This window comes from Silurus meridionalis, chromosome 8, assembly GCF_014805685.1.
Source record: "Silurus meridionalis isolate SWU-2019-XX chromosome 8, ASM1480568v1, whole genome shotgun sequence".
NCBI classification, from domain to species: domain Eukaryota; kingdom Metazoa; phylum Chordata; class Actinopteri; order Siluriformes; family Siluridae; genus Silurus; species Silurus meridionalis.
This window is the reverse complement of record NC_060891.1, coordinates 21,041,832-21,063,022: the sequence shown is the minus strand read 5'-3', so window position 1 is coordinate 21,063,022 and position 21,191 is coordinate 21,041,832. Positions and strand designations below refer to the sequence as shown.

The following is a 21,191-nucleotide window of genomic DNA, read 5'->3' as shown; positions in this document are numbered from 1 at the left end:
GAATAAGCACAAACCCCGACAGGCACACTTGAAAACCCTTGACCTTCTTGAAAGAGGGAAGCACTGGGCACTCAGGGGAACAGGCCAACACCCATAGTTTGAGAATTGAGATGTTCAGTAAAGGAAATATGGGTGTGATGGTCAGATGTCCAAATAACAATATTATTTGTTAATGTCATGAGTAAACAAATGATACCTTACATTTAAGTTATCTGTCCAAGTTAAAGCCAACTTAATGTATAATACATTCGCATATGTCCAGTTAGCAAACTAATTAAGTACATTAATGAAGACTAATAAAAGAGAAATAACAAGACTTCATGCTTGCACATTCCTGAGTATCATCTATGTATCATTGTGATGTCAGGTAAGGAAATTCTTAGGGTTGCAAAGGGACGTAAATAATTCCGGTAAATTTCCTGGAAACTTCATTAGGGGAATTTATTATTATTCAGTAGAATTATTATTATTATTATTATTATTATTATTATTAGAAACGTAATAGGAATTTTTTAGCATTCATGGGAATTACATAGAAATTTTGGGAAGTTTATAGAAGCTATCATAAACAACATAAATGCAAACATTTTGTTTGGTTATAAGCTGACATGCAAACAAACAAATACAGAAACAAATAAATAAATAAAAAATATCACCTTTTTAAGTTAGATTTTATTGTTAGTATAATTGTTGCATAATAGGAAGTTTTAAACATAATTGTGTGTATATTGTTGTATATTGTTTATTGTGAATATTCGCCAAGACAGACATTTTCTGCCATTGTTTGTGTGCAGAATTGGAAAATGATTAAGAGTTATGTTATGGAGGAATGCACAGTGCATGTGCATTCAGTAGCTTTGTGCACGTGAATGATGAATGTGTAGAAATTCAACTGAAATTGGATTAAATCTGGTTGTTTTAAATGAGATTACACTACAAGATCAGTTGTTAACTACATTTAAATTCCCTGTTATAGGCCAACCTGCAATTTTCTAAATGCCCAGTTTATTTCCAGTAATACCTATATCTTCCTATTGAAAGTTCCCAGTCTTGGACATTTCAAGAATTTTGCAACCCTAGTAATGATCAAATTATGCTAGTTTAGGTTATTTTAGCCATACCTGAGCTTCAGTAACGTACCTGGGCGGAAGAGGACCACAGAGGGCTGCGCAACAGTTTGTGAAAATGTTTCCATAGCTGTAAGGGTTGTAGTTATCTTTTCCTCTTTTTGATGACCACGAGCCCTTAATCTAGAGAGAAGAGAGAAACAGTCAGAATTAATAAAGCAAATTGTGGAAGAAATTTACTCATTGAGCATATTAGATTTCAAGATCATTTAAATGTTACTTGTTGTTGGCTAAAGAGTCGGAATAAGGAATGCATTTAAAACTACACCCTATTCACTAGTACACTGCTTATGGGTTCTGCTCTTGCCTGATGGTAGTTATTGTACAAACAATGTACCATAGCAGCCAAAATTACCCAAAATGCAATGTGTTCTTTAGGTTGATTCATGTGCACCTCAACCTCTCTCAAAAAAATTAATAAAATACTGCCAGTTACTATGGCAACATCTTTTTTTTTTTTTTTTTAGACTTTTCAGAGTTTTTACAAATTTAAAAAAAGAGCAGTTTTCTAAAGGTATTCCATGAGTTTCGTTTATCACCTGCTCATCAAACAGTAAATGATTTACAGTCTATAATACAACAGTGCACTATTTAGCTCTCCGCATGTTCCTGTGTAGGAAATGGTAAGAAACAGTGTTTATGAAAAGTCTTTGTAGTTTGAAAGAAAGAAAAAATCTATGCCTAATAGTTGAGGTTTCAAGGTCATATGCCATGTCTGTACACCTCCATCCAACCGAGGATTGCTACATAAACAATCTTGTGGATGCAATAGAGTTACTGCGCTTAGTGACTTCAAATACTCAGTGACTTTAGGTTATATGAAGGGCAGCGATTACACAGTTTCAGTTAAATTGCTCTAAATGTAAAATATACATCAATAAAAAAAATCAACTCCAACTAAACGTGTTGCTTTGCTGTTATTAGATAGATAGATAGATAGATAGATAGATAGATAGATAGATAGATAGATAGATAGATAGATAGATAGATAGATAGATAGATAGATAGATAGATAGATAGATAGATAGATAGATAGAACTTTGTCAGTACATAGTACAGATCATATATAAACAAACATATATAAAGGATATACCCGAGACATTTTTAAGTTACGTTTGTATTTTTTTAATTTATTTTTGTTTTAGTTCAGTTTTAAGTATTAACATTTATGGCATTTGGAAGACGCCCTTATCCAGAGCCACTTTCATTTATCGCAGTTACACAGCTGAGCAATTAAGGGTTAAGGGTAATGCTCAAGGACCCAGCAGTGGCAGCTCCGATCAGAACTTTCAACTATGTTTAAGTTCCCAGTTAAAGGCTAACTTTTGTAAATTCCCAGTAATTTCCATGTAATGTTTCCAGTCTTGAACATTTCTGGAATTTTGCAACCCAAGCAATGATCGAATTATGCTAGTTTGGGTTCCATTAGCAACACCTGAGCTTCAGTAACGTAACTGGCAGGAAGAGGGCTGTGCTACAATGGCCCAGCAGTGGCAGCACAGTGGTGGAGGGATTTGTTGGCCTTCCGATCAGAGGTCAAACTCCTTATCCACTGATCTACAACTTCCCTGGCAGTACAGGACTTTTGGGGAGATTGCTGGAGGAAAGCCAGTGAATAAATTGGATACAAGCAAAGCAGTTTTTGGTTTCGCTGACAGGGAATGAATTCCAATAAACACACACACACACACACACACACACACACACACACACACACACACACACACACACACACACTCGCACACATTATGTACTTACATCTTCATTGGTGGTCTGATTGGATCCAATCAGGTATGTGTGAAATCCGGAGAGTCCCACTATTGACCACACGGAGAAAAAACACACGACGACCTCCAGCACAGTAAACAAGGGTCAAGGAAAACCACAGTGCACACACACAAAGGAAAAAAAATGCTGTCTTAGATCTCTACAAAAGGTGAACTATGCTCTAATTATCACTCCCAGATTGCAGTGCGTGTAGAAACGATGATTACAGAGTGGACGAGTCTGCACATCTGATAATCCCCAGGATAACACGCTGACCTGTGAAGATGACAGACTCATTTTACACCAAATGTGCCACTAAGGAACTAACAGTGGACTACTATCAAAAAAAAGCAAAAGATAAAACAAACTATAGCTCATTCAAATATAAATGTTGGTCACCAAACCTCAACTTTGAACGCCACTAAAATTTAATTGGTTTCGACCGGAAAGTACATGGAAATTGTCCTTGATATCCGGTTGACATACAAACCACAGATTGGTCGTATCGTTCTTAAAACGAGGTTTTTACTTTAGAAATAAACACTTTTCATATTAGCGCAAGAAAGTATTTGTAATCTTTTACATTCTTAGCCATACTTGATTATTTTGTTTTTTTTTTACAAATACTTGGCCAAATGCAATACACACAGCGCGTTCTGTTTTGTTACTGGTTGTGATTGTAAAACTCACCATTGGGCCCTTTATTATAAACTGCCATCTCTGGATTACTGATTTATTAATAATCACACCGGTATTGTTTTCTTTAAGTCGTGATGTGGTTTGTTATCTAATTGTCACCGAGAACAATTTTCAACTTGTTCTACCCCTATTTAGGACTGAGCTGGAGGAAAACAGTGATACATCAATGCACCCTACAACATGAAACAACCTACTGGTTTACTGAAAGCTTACTGTACTCTCTTCTCAAATTTCAGACAATTATACATAAATTTGAGTACAAAAATATTGGAAATATTGTATTGCTTCTGTGATTTTTTTTTTTTATCGTGTTCATTGCTGTCTTTTGCTGCTTTCTTAGCCAATTCTATGAATTTCTTTCCTGGTTAAATAAAGATTACTAATAATACTACTTCCTGATAGTAGAAAATAATGTTTTCCTTTGCTGGTATTTTTTAATGCACCTTCTAAACCTTCTTTTATACTATTGTTTGTACTGCCTATAACTCATGACAAGAATCATAAAGACCCAAGGCACATGGTGTCTATACACAGGTTATCCTAAAGCTGAGCAAATAAGTAGGTTGGGCCACTTTACATGCTGATACATGGAACCTGGCATGCAGGAAAGGTGGAGAGGTGTAATAACCCTGTATTAATCTGTATGCTGAAAAAAAGGATATCTGGCAGGACTGTCTTTAAGCGCACTGAGAAAGCCGATCTGATGGGATTCTGTAAAGAGAAAAACGATCATATTTGGTTATCAGATTTCAACTTAATCTATGCTGTACACTTGTTGCTACCACAGAGAAAAATCTAGGCCCTGTAATAAAAACAAAAAAAGGTTTTTACAACATAAAATAAGTTGCTGAGTCACAGTCAATAAACCTCCATGTATTCTTTTTTTTTTTTTGCATTCATGCAGATACAATATATGGACAAAAGTATTGGGTCACCTGACATTTCCAGCCATGCGAGCTATTTCGCCAAACTGTCACCACAAAGTCGGAGGCATGCGAATATATAAAATGTCTTTAAAGGGGGTAGATATAAAAATTTTCTGTTCACCTGAACTAGAAGACTCAAACTTGTTCCAGCATGACAATGTCCTTGTGCAAAAAGCCAGTTCTATAAAGATATGATTTACATTGGAGTGGAAGATTTTGAGTGGCCTGTTAAAGACCTATTAAAGACCTTTGGGATTAATTGGTTTACAAATCCACAGCCTCTAAAATCTGGTGAAAAGCCTTTTCAGAAGAGCGGCGCTTATGCGAAAAGACTAAATCTGTAACGCACCAACAGATGGCAGCACAAGGCTGCATGCAAAGTCACAGGGAGCACCGTCCTTCATAAGTCAGCGTGGCAAAAAACATCGTCCTGTGTACATCTGAAGCTTTGCAACTGGTGATATTCTGACCACGGGCGTTACCACGTCTGCGATTTCATCGCACGAAAGCGACCGGATCTGACTTCTGCGAAAAACTGAATGCTCCACGACGACGATGCTCCTCGCACTTGAAACATGATCTTACTTCCGCCCCATCCTGCTCGCCAGGTTTGGCTTCTGCATCCGCTTCCCGAAGACGAAGGTCCAGATCAAAGGCGGTTGTTTTGACATCATGGCGGAGATCCGGCACGAAGCGTAGATGATGTTTGACACACTTCAAAAAGAAGAAAACTTCCAGGACATATTCCGGAAGTGGCAGAAACGCTGGGAGCGCTGTTCTGCTGTGCAAGGGGATTATTTAGAAGGTGCGTAAACGTAGGTCAATAAAGGACTTTCTTGTAAACAGAGCCAGTCTAAAGCCTTATTGACACCGCCTTGTAGTGTCGATATAATTCAAAGCAAAACAAAAAATATGTAACGGTAAAAGAAACAAACCTGAGACATGGCTATTGCAGTGCCCTGACCATCCAGAGTTTATACTATAGAGTCTAGAGACTAAAACAAATGGTATTTGGGGGAGATGGCGGGGGCAAGCGTGGAAGGATAATGAAGGCAGCTACAGAGACGTGCTTTAATAAGCAGCTGAGAGTCAGGACCCAGGTGTTCCGTGGTGGCACGGTGCCAGCGATCAGCATGTGAGGCATTACAAAGGAGAGCCCTGTAATCGACCTCATATTAAAAAAAAAAAAAAAAAAAACAACAAGGCTTAAAGGGTTGTGTTTCAGGAAGCTGTAAAACCTTCTGCAGAGTGGCCCCACACACACACACGCGCAGAGGTTCAACCCACACAGCTGTAAACCGTGACATTATTTTGAGCAGCCACAGCCTCGGTGAGCAAATGTGGTGTGATAAAACAAACAATGCTAAGCTAGGGAGCAATTCTCCATATGTGCACATGGAAGGAGGTGTGAGTGCATATCACTGCCTCCTGTGAAGCTCTAATACAACAGTGTGCAGCTTGAAGCAGTGCACATCATGTCGTAATTAGAGAAAACGGATTGGAAAGGCAGCACTCGTATCGAGCTCCACTACTGCCACAGTGGTTTATGCGGCTGAGTTTAATAGTGGAGTTTAGATTGCTTCTTTGGTTGAATGCTTACTAAATAATGCACGTGCAAATGAAGGCATTTTGAAGCTCCTGGGTTTCAAACAGAAAAGGGCAAAAAAAAAAAAAAAAAAAGATCATTTTCGCCTCGTTTTAAAATTTTTGAACTTAACGTAAATAGATATGAATAAATCAACACTAAACATCACATTAGAGTTACATTTTCATTTGACTTGAACTAAGAGACCCAAACCTGTTCCAGCATGACAATGCCCTTGTGAACAAAGCCAGCTCGATGAAGATATGGTTGAAGTGGAAGATCTTGTATGGCCTTCTACAGTGGTGTGTAAAAGTGTTTGCCCCTTCCTGATTTTTTTTGCATGTTTCACACTTTAATGTTTCAGATCATTAAACTAATTTAAATATTAGTAAAAGATAACACAACATGCAGTTTTAAAATGATGGTTTTTATTATTGAAGGAAAATAAAATCCAAATCTACATGGCCCTGTGTGAAAAAAGTGTTTGCCCCCAAACCTAATAACTGGTTGGACCACCCTTAGCAGCAACAACTGCAATCAAGCGTTTGCGATAACTTGCAATGAGTCTGTTACAGCGCTGTGAAGGAATTTTGCTCCTCTCATCTATGCAGAATTGTTGTAATTCAGCCACATTGGAGGGTTTTCGAGCATGAACCGCCTTTTTAAGGTCATGCCACAGCTGAGCAAAAATAACAAAGGCTCCTCTCAGTTTGGCAGAAAACATCTTGATGATCCCCAAGACTTTTGGGAAAATACTCTGTGGACTGACGAGACAAAAGTTAAACTTTTTTGAAAGGAGTGTCCCCCATTACGTCTGGCGTAAATGTAACACTGCATTTTAAAACTTCCTACCAACAGTAAAATATGGTGGTGGCAGCAGGAAAATTGTCCAACACACACCAGCAAGTCCACCTCTGAATGAAAAACAAAATGAAGACTTTGGAGTGGCCTAGTCAATGTTCTGACCTGAATCCTATTGAGATGCTGTGGCAGGACCGTAAAAAGTTCACTTGGGTTATCTTTTACTGATATTTAAATTAGTTGGATGATCTGAAATGTTAAAGTGTGACAAACATGCCAAAAAACTATAAAAAAAAATGTGAAGAAGGAAACACTTTCACACCACTGTATATTTTCACACAGCCCTATTTGGATAAATCGGAACGTTGACTTTACCCCAGGCTTCCTCACCCTACACCAGTACCTAACTTTACTTATAGCCCTTAAGGCTGAATAAGCACAAATGTCAACAAGAACACTCCAAAAATCTAGTGGAACATCTTCCTAGAAGAGTGGAGGTCATTTTCTTTACACCATGCCAGCTTCTGTGGCTATGTTCAGGTTTAGTTACACAAATATAACACTTAATAAGATATCTAAAATTAATTTGTTCTAAAAATCTTAGGACTGAATTTGGATTTAACGATTAAAAACCTTTTCCAAAAGTATCAACGGCATAAAAACAAGTTTCTCAAAAGGTGTAGAATATTACAGTTCAACAGAATGTGTTTAATGGACGTTGGATTCTGACAGGATGGACAGTTTGGGGAATTTTCTCCTGATGATAAAATCAGAAATGCGTGTCCTATCTGGTGTGAGGTTTTTATAAAAGCAAATGGAGACTAGATGTGGAATGGAATGTTAAAAAAAAAAAAAAAGCAATCTTATGATCAGGGGTCTGCAAACTTTTGTCCATTTAGTGTACAGCAATGACTTTTTTGTTTTTTTAAGCCACCCATAAAAATGCACATTTTAAGACATTTATAGCAAAATGATGTTAAATACATCAGTCCTCATTATTACTCAATAAATTGTAGAGAATCTTGCATGACAGATGGTCATCATAAAATGAATAAAACATTCTCCTGCCTCTAGTATCAGCAGCTTATAACACTGAGGAAACAGGACTGCATGTTTATAGTTGCTATAAAGCTAATATTAACTGGTCGTCTGCAACGTTAGAAGTATCTGTACATGTATAGAAAGTGCTGCTGTTCTTTAATAACAAAAACACTGCTGTAATCTTCATATAAATTGGATCAAATTGGATCATAAATATGTTTAACGTACACATAATTCCCAGACCACATCTAGCTGTTTATACACACACATGACATGACCTCTGTCTGTGTTCCCTACACCCTCATGTTACTAAATTAATCACAACATAAGGGTAAAGCAGATCTCGGGGCTAAAACCAGCCGCGGTCACTTACTCGTGATTATGTGCGTGATGACAAAGGCGAAGATGAAGAGCGTGAGGAAAGACAGGGACAGGATGAACATGTAGAAGAAGCGGTAGTTCCTCTTTCCGACGCAGTTCCCAACCCAGGGGCAGTGATGATCGAACCGCTCTGCACAGACACCAAGAGAGAACGTGTTTAATATTCGATAACAGGCCGAGAGGGTTCAACTTAATCCACTGCTGCCTCGTTTAGTGGAGCTACTAAGCACATTGATTAAACGTTTGTCACTCTAATGAGCATGAAGGGCAGCATGTAAATCAGGGTCGAATGAAAAAAAAGGCCATTAGAGAGCAGATTACAGGGCGTGTAATCTGCTCTCTATTTGGCTGGGCAATTTTTTGCGCTGACATTTTTTTTTGACATCACGATTTATAGCGCAAAATATATTAACGCACGCATCCAATCAGATGCATCGTCAACGCCCTATTGGCAGAATAATTAAGAGGAAACATCGTCCAACGTCGTTAAATGCAGACCAGGAACCAGCTGCAGATTTAGAGATGCTCTGACCCAGTCGTCTAGACGTCACAATTTAGCCCTTGTCAAACCCGCTCAAATCCTTACTCATCCAAATCCTCACGCTTGCCCATTTTTCCTGCTTCTAACACGTCAACTTTGAGGACAAAATGTACACTTGCTGCCTAATATTTCCCACCCACTAACAGGGGCCATGATGAAGAGATAATCAGTGTTATCATATTCTATGTTTTATTGTGGGATTATGTTATTATAATGTCCAGTATGGTCCCTCGCAAATGCCACACCTTTAAAAAAAAAAAAAAAAAAAAAAAAAAAAAGTAGACAGTGTGTAGAGAGACGGAAGGTCAGAGAACGTCTGCACCCTTGGGCTTAGTGTTAGTATTTAACTTATCAGTAATAGTGGACTTTAACACTTTAACAGAAGACTGGGGAATGAAGTGAGTCATCAAGAAAGTAACAAATCCTACTTTCTCAAAAAGAAAAAAAAAGTGCATTGTAAAAGTTTCAGCATGCTGCCTCATAGTGACTGATCAAATATAAGCCATTATCAATAGTTTACTCTGTCTGTACTGCGCACTGTTCGATATCACACAGCAAAAGTCCACTGAAATAGCGACTCACCCACGCAGTTATCACAAAGGCTGCAGTGTGATGCACGTGGTGGTCTGAAGATCTTACAAGTAAAACAGTACTTGAGCTTCACTGTCTGTCCGTTAATAGTGATCTCTCTGGTCCGAGGAGGAGGCCGGTATCCTGTAGTACTGGAACCATTGGCAACATCTGTTAGGAGGAGACAGGATTTGTAGTGATGTTAAGAGTGTGTAGAAAACATTTGCGTTTTCACGAACAGTCATAATATTCAGCCAATAAAACACACCAGGGAATAATTATGTAGTTGAGATTAAAGTAGAGGATAAACTTTGTGAAATATGACTCCAGCAAAAAATGCTCCCATTAAACTTTCACTTGAGTAAAAGTACAAAAGTGTTTTGCCTTCAAATGTACTATTTGTATATAAGTATTCAAAGTATTGTCACAAGATTCTTTGCTTAATCTCAGTTTATGTGAAAAGACTATGACTCTCAGCACATCAGTCTATTAATAGAATGATATTAATGAGTCAAACACTAATTGATATCTTTTACAGTTATCATGAGCCCAGAACCTTCTTTTTAATCTATTTAAAAAAAAATAATAATAATCACGGGAAGGTTTTGTGGCGAGTTCGAGTCGGGAGATTCTGCCATTGTTTAATCCTCTCTACATGTTCTGGTTCCAAAAAGCGGCAATCAAAAGTATAAAACAGAGCGCGCGCTCGACCCTGATTGGTGGATTGCTGCGTGTTTGACCAGTTAAGTTTTTATCCACCTGTGAAAAAAAGGAAAGATTTTGCAAAATGGAGTCAAGTAAAAATAAAAGTACGATATTTGGCTTTAAAATGTAGTGAAGTTGAAGTAAAAGTTTCCCCAAAGGGAAAAACCTCAGTAAAAAGTACAGATACACAAAAAAAAAAAAAAAAAGCCAATTAAGTGCAGTAACGAATTACATTGACTTCATTTCCCATTGACATTCCCATTTAAACATCTATATAAAAATAATAATAAAAAAAAACATTTTAAGGGCCAGTTTTAATCCCAAAAGCTCCACTATTTGAGATGCTGAAGCTTCTGACCAGAGAAGTGCACAGGAGAGATCAAAAAGGTCACTACAGTATAAACCCAATGACACAATAACCACTTCCACTTCCACTATAAAACTGGATGCTTTTTTTCCTTAGTTTCTGACCAAACATGCCAAAAGCAAGAGGTCACGTTTCTGAGATTGAGACACAAATTGACACAATTTTAGAGCATTTTCATGTAATGGAGTAGGCAGTAAATGATGTTTCCACATTTGCTGTGTGAACACTTAAACCAGCTGTATTTGTAAGACAAATTTAGTTCAAGTATACTCAAAACAGAAGTTCTGTGTACGCTCACTAGCCATTAAATCCCTCGAACACGCTCTATAAAACAGCAAGGAAGCCTCTATATTAAAAGGATTTACATACTGCACTGGGCATCAATAATGTATGCCATTAGATAAATATAGACTTAATGGCGCCTCATTACTCACTCGCCTCCTGCTCTGGAACATATGCAACGTTAATCCAGACATATGAAAAAGAAATAGTGTTTTAAAAGCGGTTTTTCTTTCCACCTGCGTTATTGTGGGAGCTGTGGAGAGGTGTGGTTTACACATCCAAATTCTCAGGAATATGATCACATTGGATACACTGTTCAAATGAAAGCGTTGTGATTTATGCACGCTTGGACAAACATCACAAAAGAAGAATGCCACAGTTTGGTGATGTCAGTAGGTCTGCTAGCTGGATGCAGTTTTATGCGACCAAATATCTACTTCAGGTGAGTGGTCCGCCTTTAAATTTGTCATGTTTCAGGTTGTTTAATGTAAATATACAGAAATGACAACTGAATTGAAGACAACCGATGACGACCCCATAAAAGTTTCTGGAAAGATACCGAAAATCTTTCACCCCTTTTCAAACAGCATTTATGACCAACATCATACTAACATGTCATTGAATGTATTGTTTGATACACAGAAGCAACAGCGTATCGTTACACCTCTACATCACACCCACACTATATGGATAAAGGTTTGTGGTTTCTGATGTAGGTGAGGTGAGGAGGCCTGGAGTGCAGTCATTGTTCCAATTCATCCCAAAGTGTTCATTAGGGTTGTGATCAGTGCTCTGCAGCAGACCACTCGAGATTTTTCACTCAAACCTACGTGAAGCATATCCTCATGCGCACAGGGGCATTGTGATGCTGGAACAGGTTTTTGGGTCTCCTAGTTCAAGTGAGGGGAAAATTTCATGCTATAGCATCCAAAGTCGTTCTATACAACTGTGTGCTTCCAAGCTTTGGGTAACAGTTTGGGTATGGACCAAATAGATTCATCCTCTAAACAAGAGTTAAACTGTAAACCCCTGGAACGTCTGGATCACAATCATACATATATACCGCATTGATATAGAATATCTTTCACTGTATATTCCAAGTCCTTTTAAATCAGCGGTTCCCAACCTTTTTAGCGCCATGGACCGGTTTAATGTCAGACAATATTTTCACGGACCGGCCTTTAGAGGCGTGACGGATAAATACAACAAAATAAAATGGCATAAAAACTGGTATTTTCTAAATGTAATAATAATAAACGTGAATCCACTGTGGTGTTGTTGTTTGTTAATTTTGCTCGCTTGGGGGTTTCAATTTAGCGGGAATGTATTATGTGTTAGCGGCCGGAGCAGCCCCTTTAAGAAGGTAGAGGATGTAGGTAAGACATGTGACCGAGGCAAGCATTAAGAGTGAGTCATAAACAGATGTGGCGGAGAGAATCCGGTAATTTTCCAAAATAAAACATCGTTCAGAATCAGATAATAAATAAAACGAAATGATGTAGGTTATGTATTATTCCTGTGCGACCCGGTACCGATTGGCCCATGGACAGGTGCCAGGGAATCACTGCTTTATATAACCTAATGACCAGCACTAAAATCCAGCAGTTTAATGACCAGGAGCATCTGTACGGTTTATTAGGGGATTTTAATCCCCTCTGTGAAGCAAACCGTTATAAGATTACACCATCAGTCATTAATGATGCTGTGAAAGAGTGAAGGAGTGATTTTACAAGCTCTCCAGCACAGGCGTGTGTAACTGTTAGACAGAGCGTGGGGGTAGCAGGTGCGAGTCGTAGGTGTGAAACAAAGATTATGGTAAAAATTCGATGCATGTGTAGTCTTACTGGTCCGTCACGATCGATGCACATTCTGTTCTGTTTATCTGTACGGCACGATTGATTTCTCCCTCGTTCTCGGTACTTCTGTCAGGAACCCAACCCAATGCAATAGACTGTGTAGGAGGACAATAAGGAACACAAGTTCCCATGAAAGGCAAACCGAGAAGGAAATAAAGGCTGCATCCACTAATTACTGATTAACACCAGACATTTAACATATAACGTTACCTCGATTCGAACAAAAACTCATTCAAAGGTGGTTCGGTCGATGCTTTTAGACAACAAGTGGTTGAGTCTACGGTGCTTTCTTTAACAGACTCGGTCACGTGCAGACGCCTGCATCCCAGAATTACATTTCTGCATCCCAATAACCTTCTAACCTCAAACGTGGTTTACAAATTACAGCGAGATTATATATGATACAGCCTTTGTAAATGGCATGCTGCCATATAACGCTCGATCAGTGATGGACAAATCAATAGCTATGGCACTCGAGGCAGCCCAGACCATCAACACACAGCTGAAACGCAATGAATTGAGTAGTACTGATAAATATTTAATCGTAGCTGTCTGGTGGGAAAGTAGATGGCCTCCTCATATAATATTTACTAGCCTCGAGCAACTTAGCTACGCTTAGCGACTTATCAGTGCTTCCTTGACCAACAGTTCTTCAATAAAACATCAAAAAGTATCCAAACAAGTTCATACAACTTTGGTGCACAAAAAAGAAATATTATAAAAATTATGACCGTATCACAAACAAGGAATTCTGCATTTAAACTGTAAAGGAGCATGTCAAAGAGCCACCTTTTGGAGCTACAAGACTCGTTCCTTATCATTGCTGCTTTAGATGACTACAATTACAACATTTGGCAGATGTTCTAATGCAGAGCATCTTACAATTATCTCATTTGCACATTTTAAGGGTCGAGGGCCTTTTTAGGGGCATGAACAGTGACAGAATTTAAACCTTCTGATCGGAAATCTAATGTTTTAACCACTGAGCTACAACTTGACCACTTTTGTGACTAATAAAAGTGGTTAAAAAAAAAAAGGAGAGAGAGAGAGAGAGAGAGAGAGAGAGAGAGAGAGAGAGAGAGCGAGAGAAGAAGAGAAATCATGCAATAGATGAGACACAGTAGATTTTAGATACTTAAAGGAGAAGAAGAATGTAAGTGATGAAAGGGAGTTCTATAAGCAGGACAGCCATTGAGGTAATGCGCCCTCAGTGGATTATCACTGGATTGGGCCCATTTCCTTCTTCCTCCATCTGCTGCACTTCGTTTCCTGTATGGTTACTCAGAGCTCTACTCGATGCAGTCGACTCAAAAGAAAACAAAAGAGCAGGCGCAGAAAGAACAGGCAGAAGAAAAAAAAAAAAAAGAAACTGAACGAGCCACAGTTTAGAAACAGAACGATTCCACATGGGCTGATCCCCGTCTGGGATTTATTTGCGGATCAGTTAATGGCCTATTTACAGTTTAAACTTCTGTATGGTTTCATTTTTGAACCTGTCACGAAACAAGAGAAAAGCTTGGTGCGAACCCGGACGTCGATTATGTCTTTTTAAATCTAAATTAAATTGCTTTTTGAGCATCCCATTCTGTATTCGACAGTGTTGAGGTCAAAGCTCTAACGCAGGCCACTCACGATCTTCCACTTTAACCCATATCTTTATGGAGCTGGTTTTGTGCACTTGGGGCATCAACATGCCGGAACAAGTTTGGGTTATTTTAATCAAATAAAGGGAAAAATCTAATGCTACCACATCCACAGACATATCTGCGCCTCCAATTTAGTGGTAACGGTTTGAGAAAGACCCACACATGACTGAAATATTCAGGTGTCCCAATATTCTGTCGCTAAATGTCTTCTCTTCTCTTTTAGCCACTATTTACATATTGACCCGAAACACTACGTCTAAGTGACGAAATTACCCAGAGCTCCAAAGTGCAGGGATCGAGAGGATTTACAGCAATAGATTAGCGCACGCTCACTTCGGAAAGGGTTTTTATTTCCCGCAGCGCAGCCGAATGCTCCCAGAGCAGCTATTAAAAACATAAAGCAGGATCTTCTGTGACATTTAGAGCGTAGGCATAACGTAAAATTATACTCCCATTTTACTAAGAACAGGACGAATAAAAAGCCTAAACACTCGATGGACAAGCTTCCAACTCACTCCCGCATCTATAGCGTGCTCGAGCGACCATTTGGAAAACTAAACGATTAACAGATTTGCAAAATGAAGACATGGCCATGGTTTCACCGTGCTGACAGACTGTTATTTATAAATGACTTCCGTGCTTTTGTCTTGTCTGGGGCGATTCCAGGAAGACTAACTTATTACCACATGGCAGCGTTTGAACACAATACCACAGGGAGATCATGTGTTTCCTACTTTCAGTTTCAGCCAGATTCATGCTGGAATAATCTTTTACTCGAGCGGGGTTACAGTCAGTCAATCGGACTTGGAATACAATGATGTTCTGTCTTATACACACACACGCACACGCGCGCACACACACGCGCACACACCCACCCACCTACAATGGCCATTCACTACACCTGCTAGCTCTTGACAATAGGTAGACTTATTCAGATACAAGTCAACAGCTTTGATTAAGCAGATCTGATCAGAAATGGAAAAATGTGCTTTTGTGGTTATTGGTGGCAGATTTCCGGGTTGCAAGAGTTTTCAGGATAAGAGAATCGTTGTTCTGTTGTTGCCTTCTTGATAAGAGAAGACAGAAAAGATTCACAGAGAGATGGGTATCGTTTACATTGTATTGATGCTGTTACCGGTACTTATAGCTACTACTGTCGAAAATTTCAACATTGTTTCACATCATGTCTTTTTACACCAAATTAAAAAAAGTTTGTTTAATACTGCTGAACTTTAGTACTGCAGTTACAAATGCCTCTAAGCAAATAGAAAAAGGCACATAAACCACATTTTTTAAATAGAAAATCCCTTCGAAAGAGAGAGATAGCTAATACTAATAGCTAATACCGGTTCCCACCACCCATCCCTACTGACACCTTGATACACTTCACAGTATTTTAGATATACTTTTACTTTAATTTTTTAAAATAATAATAAATGAGCTTATTTTGATATTATATATACACTTATTTCGTGAAATAATCGGGACCGTTATCGAAACAAAAATGTAATGTGACAAATTAAAATTGCGATAAAGTGAGATTCGAACTGCGATAAATCAAGGACCAACTGTACAACAATAAAAATAAAAAAAACTAATGATTTATGAAAATCTACTAAATGAAATAAATATAAATATATTACATGAATAATTATAGAATTATTAAATCATGAATAATAAATATAATATAGTGCTCTCCTTGCACCACGCTGTTGCCCATGCAAAAACACACTTGGAGCCGGTAATTCGCCTCTAGAGGCCGCTCTTGTAGCGACGGTGAACCAGAAGACGGAAAAACTATCGGTATGGATTTTTGCTGACAGCTGATAGCTTCAGCAATCGACTATCGGTGCAGATGAATAGTGTCTCCAAAGACAAGTATTAACTAAAGATTATTTTAAAATGACAAGCAGCAGCTTCTAATTCACCATTTACCCTGAAGTATACGGAGATAAAACAATGCAAGTATCGCTAACAGTCCCGTTTGTCTTGAAGCTTATCAGTAGGCTGGAATTCACCCAATTACGTACCAGTTTAAAATTCTGGTTCCCGCTACCTATCCCTATTGGCACCTGATTTGAAAAGAAGGACAAGCCCAATCTAAAATTTAGTAGGACATCTTCCCAGAAAAGTGGGGGTTATCATAACAGCAAAAAAGGAACTAAATATGATTATGGGATGTTTAAAAACACATTTTTTATTAAAACACAAACTAGCTGTAATGGGAACTGAACATGAAAATCCAGTTTTCTTTGAATAGTGTTTAGGAACAGGCAGCATTTGTACACACACACACACACACACACACACACACACACACACACACACACACACACCTCCGACTGTGTAAAGGTCAGGACGACCCGCTCAGTGTGTGATTTTGAGAATCAGTTATAAATATGTCAGTCCCAGAGGAGCTGAAAGATTAACCTCATCCCACCTTGAGCGATCTAGCTCAAAACTAACGGTATGGACGGAGCGTTTTAAAAACGCGTTATCTCTAAATGACACATGTTGAAGACTGATAGTGAGGCTTTACGTGACTAAAATGTGATGACGGGGCGAAACCCTCTCTCTCACTCAGCCAATCTGACGCATCAAATGAAACTCCTACGGACAGAAGACGTTGAAAGACGGTTTCTGATAGCGACTGAGGAGATTCATGGGAACATAATGACAGACCTATCTGCCTCTCCAAATCTGCAGCCTCGTCCGGAGTGGCTCTGGGCAGGACGCCGGGGTCGCTGAAGCTCGTCCTGAGTAACGTCCCCATCACGAAGCAGAACAGCGCTCCACCGACCACAGGGATCGCTGGAGTCAGGGTCAGTGCCAAGAACGGACAGCTGTGGAGGAAATGAACAATTTTAAATATCATCATCAAAACATGTCAGAGCTGCGAGAAGTTATTCCTTAAAAAGTCACACACAATTAACCAAGAACGCACTCTGCGTCAACGAGAGTAGAGATAAAGATAAAGATCAAGTCACATCAGTAATGATGTTTTTTTTAATACTTGTCAGTGTTCAGTTATTCATTTTGGTGACATTATTCATTAACATACAATTAACACTGCTTAATGTTTACAACCTACTTATCTTTGTACATTATCATCTAAATTTTTTTTTTAATATATTTTAATATTAATATATATATATACACAGTGGAACCCGGTTATGTCGATGTCCTAGGGGGTCGCCAAAAAGCATCGAGATAACCGATGATCGAGATAAACGAAAATCAAAATGGCGGCAATATATTAACGTGCTTGAAATTTCTTTATGTACATGATGTGCGTTAATAAATGAGAATGTGCATGCGTGTTTTTGAAGGGTTTTTACACAACAGCGTTGCCGCGATTTGTTTGATGAAGGCATGCTATAAAATGTACATACATGTTTGTTAACTGTCAGGAATCCACCTGCCACGCCGAAGGGGTTTCTCGGCCGCTTTCTCTGAAGCTCCGCTTCAATCGCGCACATATGGTGCTCGTTTAGCATCATCACCAGCTCCTATTTAAACTTCCACACTCTCACTGTCCGTTATTGTTGGTATATGTTGGTTCACGGCGGTCGTTGTTATCGCTCATGCGTATCCCGGTACGTGCCTTCCCACCGGCAATCTCTCAACGGCTGCTCTTTTCTTCCCAAAGCGCATCGCGGATTCCCCCCGATCCTGCCGGTGTTCATTCTATGCTTTTGCTGCTCATCCCACGTTCTCCCGTGTGCTGTTCAGCGCCGCGCTTCTACTTTTGCCTCCCGTTCATCGCATAACATTTAACAACAAAAGGCATATGTGCACTAACTAACAGCAGAGATTCACCAGTATACAATACAACACCTGTAGCATCTGTAAGGATTGATTTTTCCGCCACTTTCGCGAGTTCTTCTGCGGCTGCACCGAGATCGAGATAACCGCGTTAAATGGCAAATTTTTCCCCCCTTGTGCTCGAGATATCAGGGTTCGGCGACATAAAAAAGTCGACATAACCGATAAAAAATGCTTAGGCAAAGTGCGAATTTGGCGGTTCCACTTCAAAAACGTCGACTTAATAGGGTTGTCGAGTTAACCGAGGTCGAGATAAGTGGGTTCCACTGTATATATTTTTTGTTATTATTTATATATATATATATATATATATATATATATATATATATATATATATATATATATATATATATATATATTTGCCACCCCAATTTATTTTTGGTTTATTAAGTTTGGAGAATCACTGGTGCTCTAGTGATTAGGATGCGGCGCTCTCACTGCCAAGGCCCGGGTTCGATTCCCGGTCATGACACCAAACCCAGCCATTAGGGTTGCACAAGCCAGTGCACTCTTAGGGCCGGTCCCAAGCCCGGATAAATGAAGGAAGGGCACCCAGCGTAAAAACATGTGCCAAATCGAACATGCAGATCACGAATACGGATGATCCGCTGTGTGGTGACACCTAATGGGAGAAGCCGAAAGAAAGTTTAGTTTTAAGTTTGGAGATAAAACTCCCTCAACCTTCTTTAATCTTTTTTTTTTTTAAAAGCAAGAAAAACCCACCGACATTTGAACAACGCTGGTTTGTGTCATGATCTGCAACTTTTCGTTTCGACTTTACATTACACAAAAAATATAAAAATTGAAAATAAATAAATAAATAAAAATCACCCACACACCAGAAGTTGGCAATACAATTAATATAAAAAAATTAATAATAAAAAAAAAATATTTAAGCTATAATATATATGTAATTATAATATAAAATATATTGTCTATTTTACATTATATACACGTCAATACAACATGGTTCCTACAGCTAATGCTAGTGCTACTAAGCGCCATGCTAAATGGTTGGAAGATATGGTGGCAGTGACCGAATGCCATGAAAAGGGGTTACAGAAAGGTTGCTGCCATTGTGCTTTTGGCTTGAGCTGAACATCATCCATCCGCTCCATGTGAATTTTCCTTTACAGTAGTATCAATTAAAACGTATAAATGTACTATAAATACAGTAAAATGTTGAACCATCAACAACTTACTGCATTAGTGGTATTATTGAGTTGCTGAGGTAGTTTTTAAAAGGTTTATTCAACAGAATTCTTGAGTCTTGGAACAAATTCATGTTTTAATTTTACAATTTTTGGAACTTTGAAGAATTCTGAATTTTGTTTACATAAAAAATTTAAATATACAAGAAAACAGTTTTATAAAAAAATTAATTATATAAAAAAAGCATAACAATTAAAGTAACCGTTAGCTCACAGGGATTTGGGTAGTGGACGCTCCATGCAATCGATAAGACTAATAAAATTAAAAAAAAAACGAAAAAAATGTATTTAAAAGTGCCATCATATAATAAAGTGTTTCAACTCAAGTCAAGTCAAGTCAAGAAGCTTTTATTGTCATTTCAACCATATATAGCTGATGCAATATACAGTGAAATGAAACAACGTTTCTCCTGAACCCAGGTGCTACATAAAACAACAGTCACAGAACAGAAGAACACAGGGCCAGGAACTAAGATCCTCGCCACATAAAGTGCATGTGTGCAACTGGTGCAAACAGTGCAAGAGACAACACAAGACAGTGCAAGACAACACAGGACAGTGCAGGACAATACACAATACACAAAATATAAAAATAAAAGCAGCAGTAGCTCCGCCAGTAAAACCTGTCGTGACAGGATAAGGTGCACAGTAGCAGAAATGTTTGAGTATCCGGAGAAGATTGCAGATGTTTAACATTTATAGATGTAGTCTCCAGTGTCAAGCAAATATGTTTTCCCTGGGAGATTCTGAAAAACAGAGAACTTTGACCTTTCTGAACGGTTGTCAACATAAGCCTGGTCATTCTTGGAGGCTGATGAGGGAATGATTGTGCATAGCTGCTATGAAGTAATATACAATAGGAACTAGCTAGCTTCATGAACATTCGTCTAAATAAAATGTGACTATTTACGGATGAAATTAACATTTTTGAGTTATTTGTTGGCAAATTGATATGGTGGAAATGGAATTAAAGCATGACCTCACACTACTCAGTTGTTGAGTATTTTCCTATGAGAAAGTTTTTTATTTCTTCATTAGTTTAACTTAAAATAATAGTTTTTCTTGCCAAGACGATTCTGTCTTCATTTCGTCCACTGCAGGAGACATTTTCTGTTTTGTTCTGCAGACACACACCAAAAACACTCAAGCTGACTCAATCATAGCATTAACAATATATGACCCCACCCCTATATTATTTCTACCTGTACACTGCTCACCACCAGTGGAGGAAACTTCACATCTCTTTTCCTTCATTTACTCCCCATTAAACACATTATCTAATCTAACCGAGTTCCAGTTTAATCCTATTACTCCTGCATTGCAAGGTGCACATGACTCTAATCCCATTAGTTTGCATGATGATCTTTCTCACGTCCTGCCTCATTAATCCTAGCTTTCAAAGCAGTCATTTAGGCCTTCTGGGAAAGGGAATAAAAAAAAACCCACTACAATCTTCCCCCACAGATAAACACCTACAGAATCAAGTGCTTCATACCTCTGGAATATTTCAACTGGCTACAGCAGAACACGGAAAAGTGTGCAGTTTACCCGAGAGATGACTTTTGACTGTATTCATTTGTATTTTTTAAAATACACTTCCTCCACCTTTAGCAAATCGGTAAGATGCCTTCCTAAGACTACAGAAAGTGCTAGGACCTTAGTACTACTACATTTCATGCGGGTCAACAGGAAAGAAACCCACAAAGTCTCGTTTGTTGGTCTGTTTGACTTTCATAGGTCTTTATTTTTCAAATAAAATGCAGTAAACATTTGTTTGCACACTTTAAATATTAGTACAGAATCAGCCTTACTCTAGATATAGCGGAGCTTGAGATATCATAACAAATGCTATAAGGTACCC

General features: G+C 38.5%; 1 protein-coding gene across 2 annotated transcripts in view; it reads right to left on the bottom strand.

Moving 5' to 3' along the window:
* Positions 1-21,191, bottom strand: part of LOC124389921 (palmitoyltransferase ZDHHC14-like) — a 57,406-nt gene that overhangs the window by 21,167 nt on the left and 15,048 nt on the right. For both annotated transcript variants that reach the window (XM_046855518.1, XM_046855519.1), the window contains exons 3-8: positions 16,977-17,137; positions 9,451-9,609; positions 8,320-8,457; positions 4,256-4,304; positions 2,886-2,988; positions 1,141-1,250 (exon numbers count right to left, since the gene is read on the bottom strand). In XM_046855518.1, the coding sequence (XP_046711474.1) occupies positions 1,141-1,250; positions 2,886-2,988; positions 4,256-4,304; positions 8,320-8,457; positions 9,451-9,609; positions 16,977-17,137 (720 nt within the window). The remainder of the gene's footprint in view (positions 1-1,140; positions 1,251-2,885; positions 2,989-4,255; positions 4,305-8,319; positions 8,458-9,450; positions 9,610-16,976; positions 17,138-21,191) is intronic.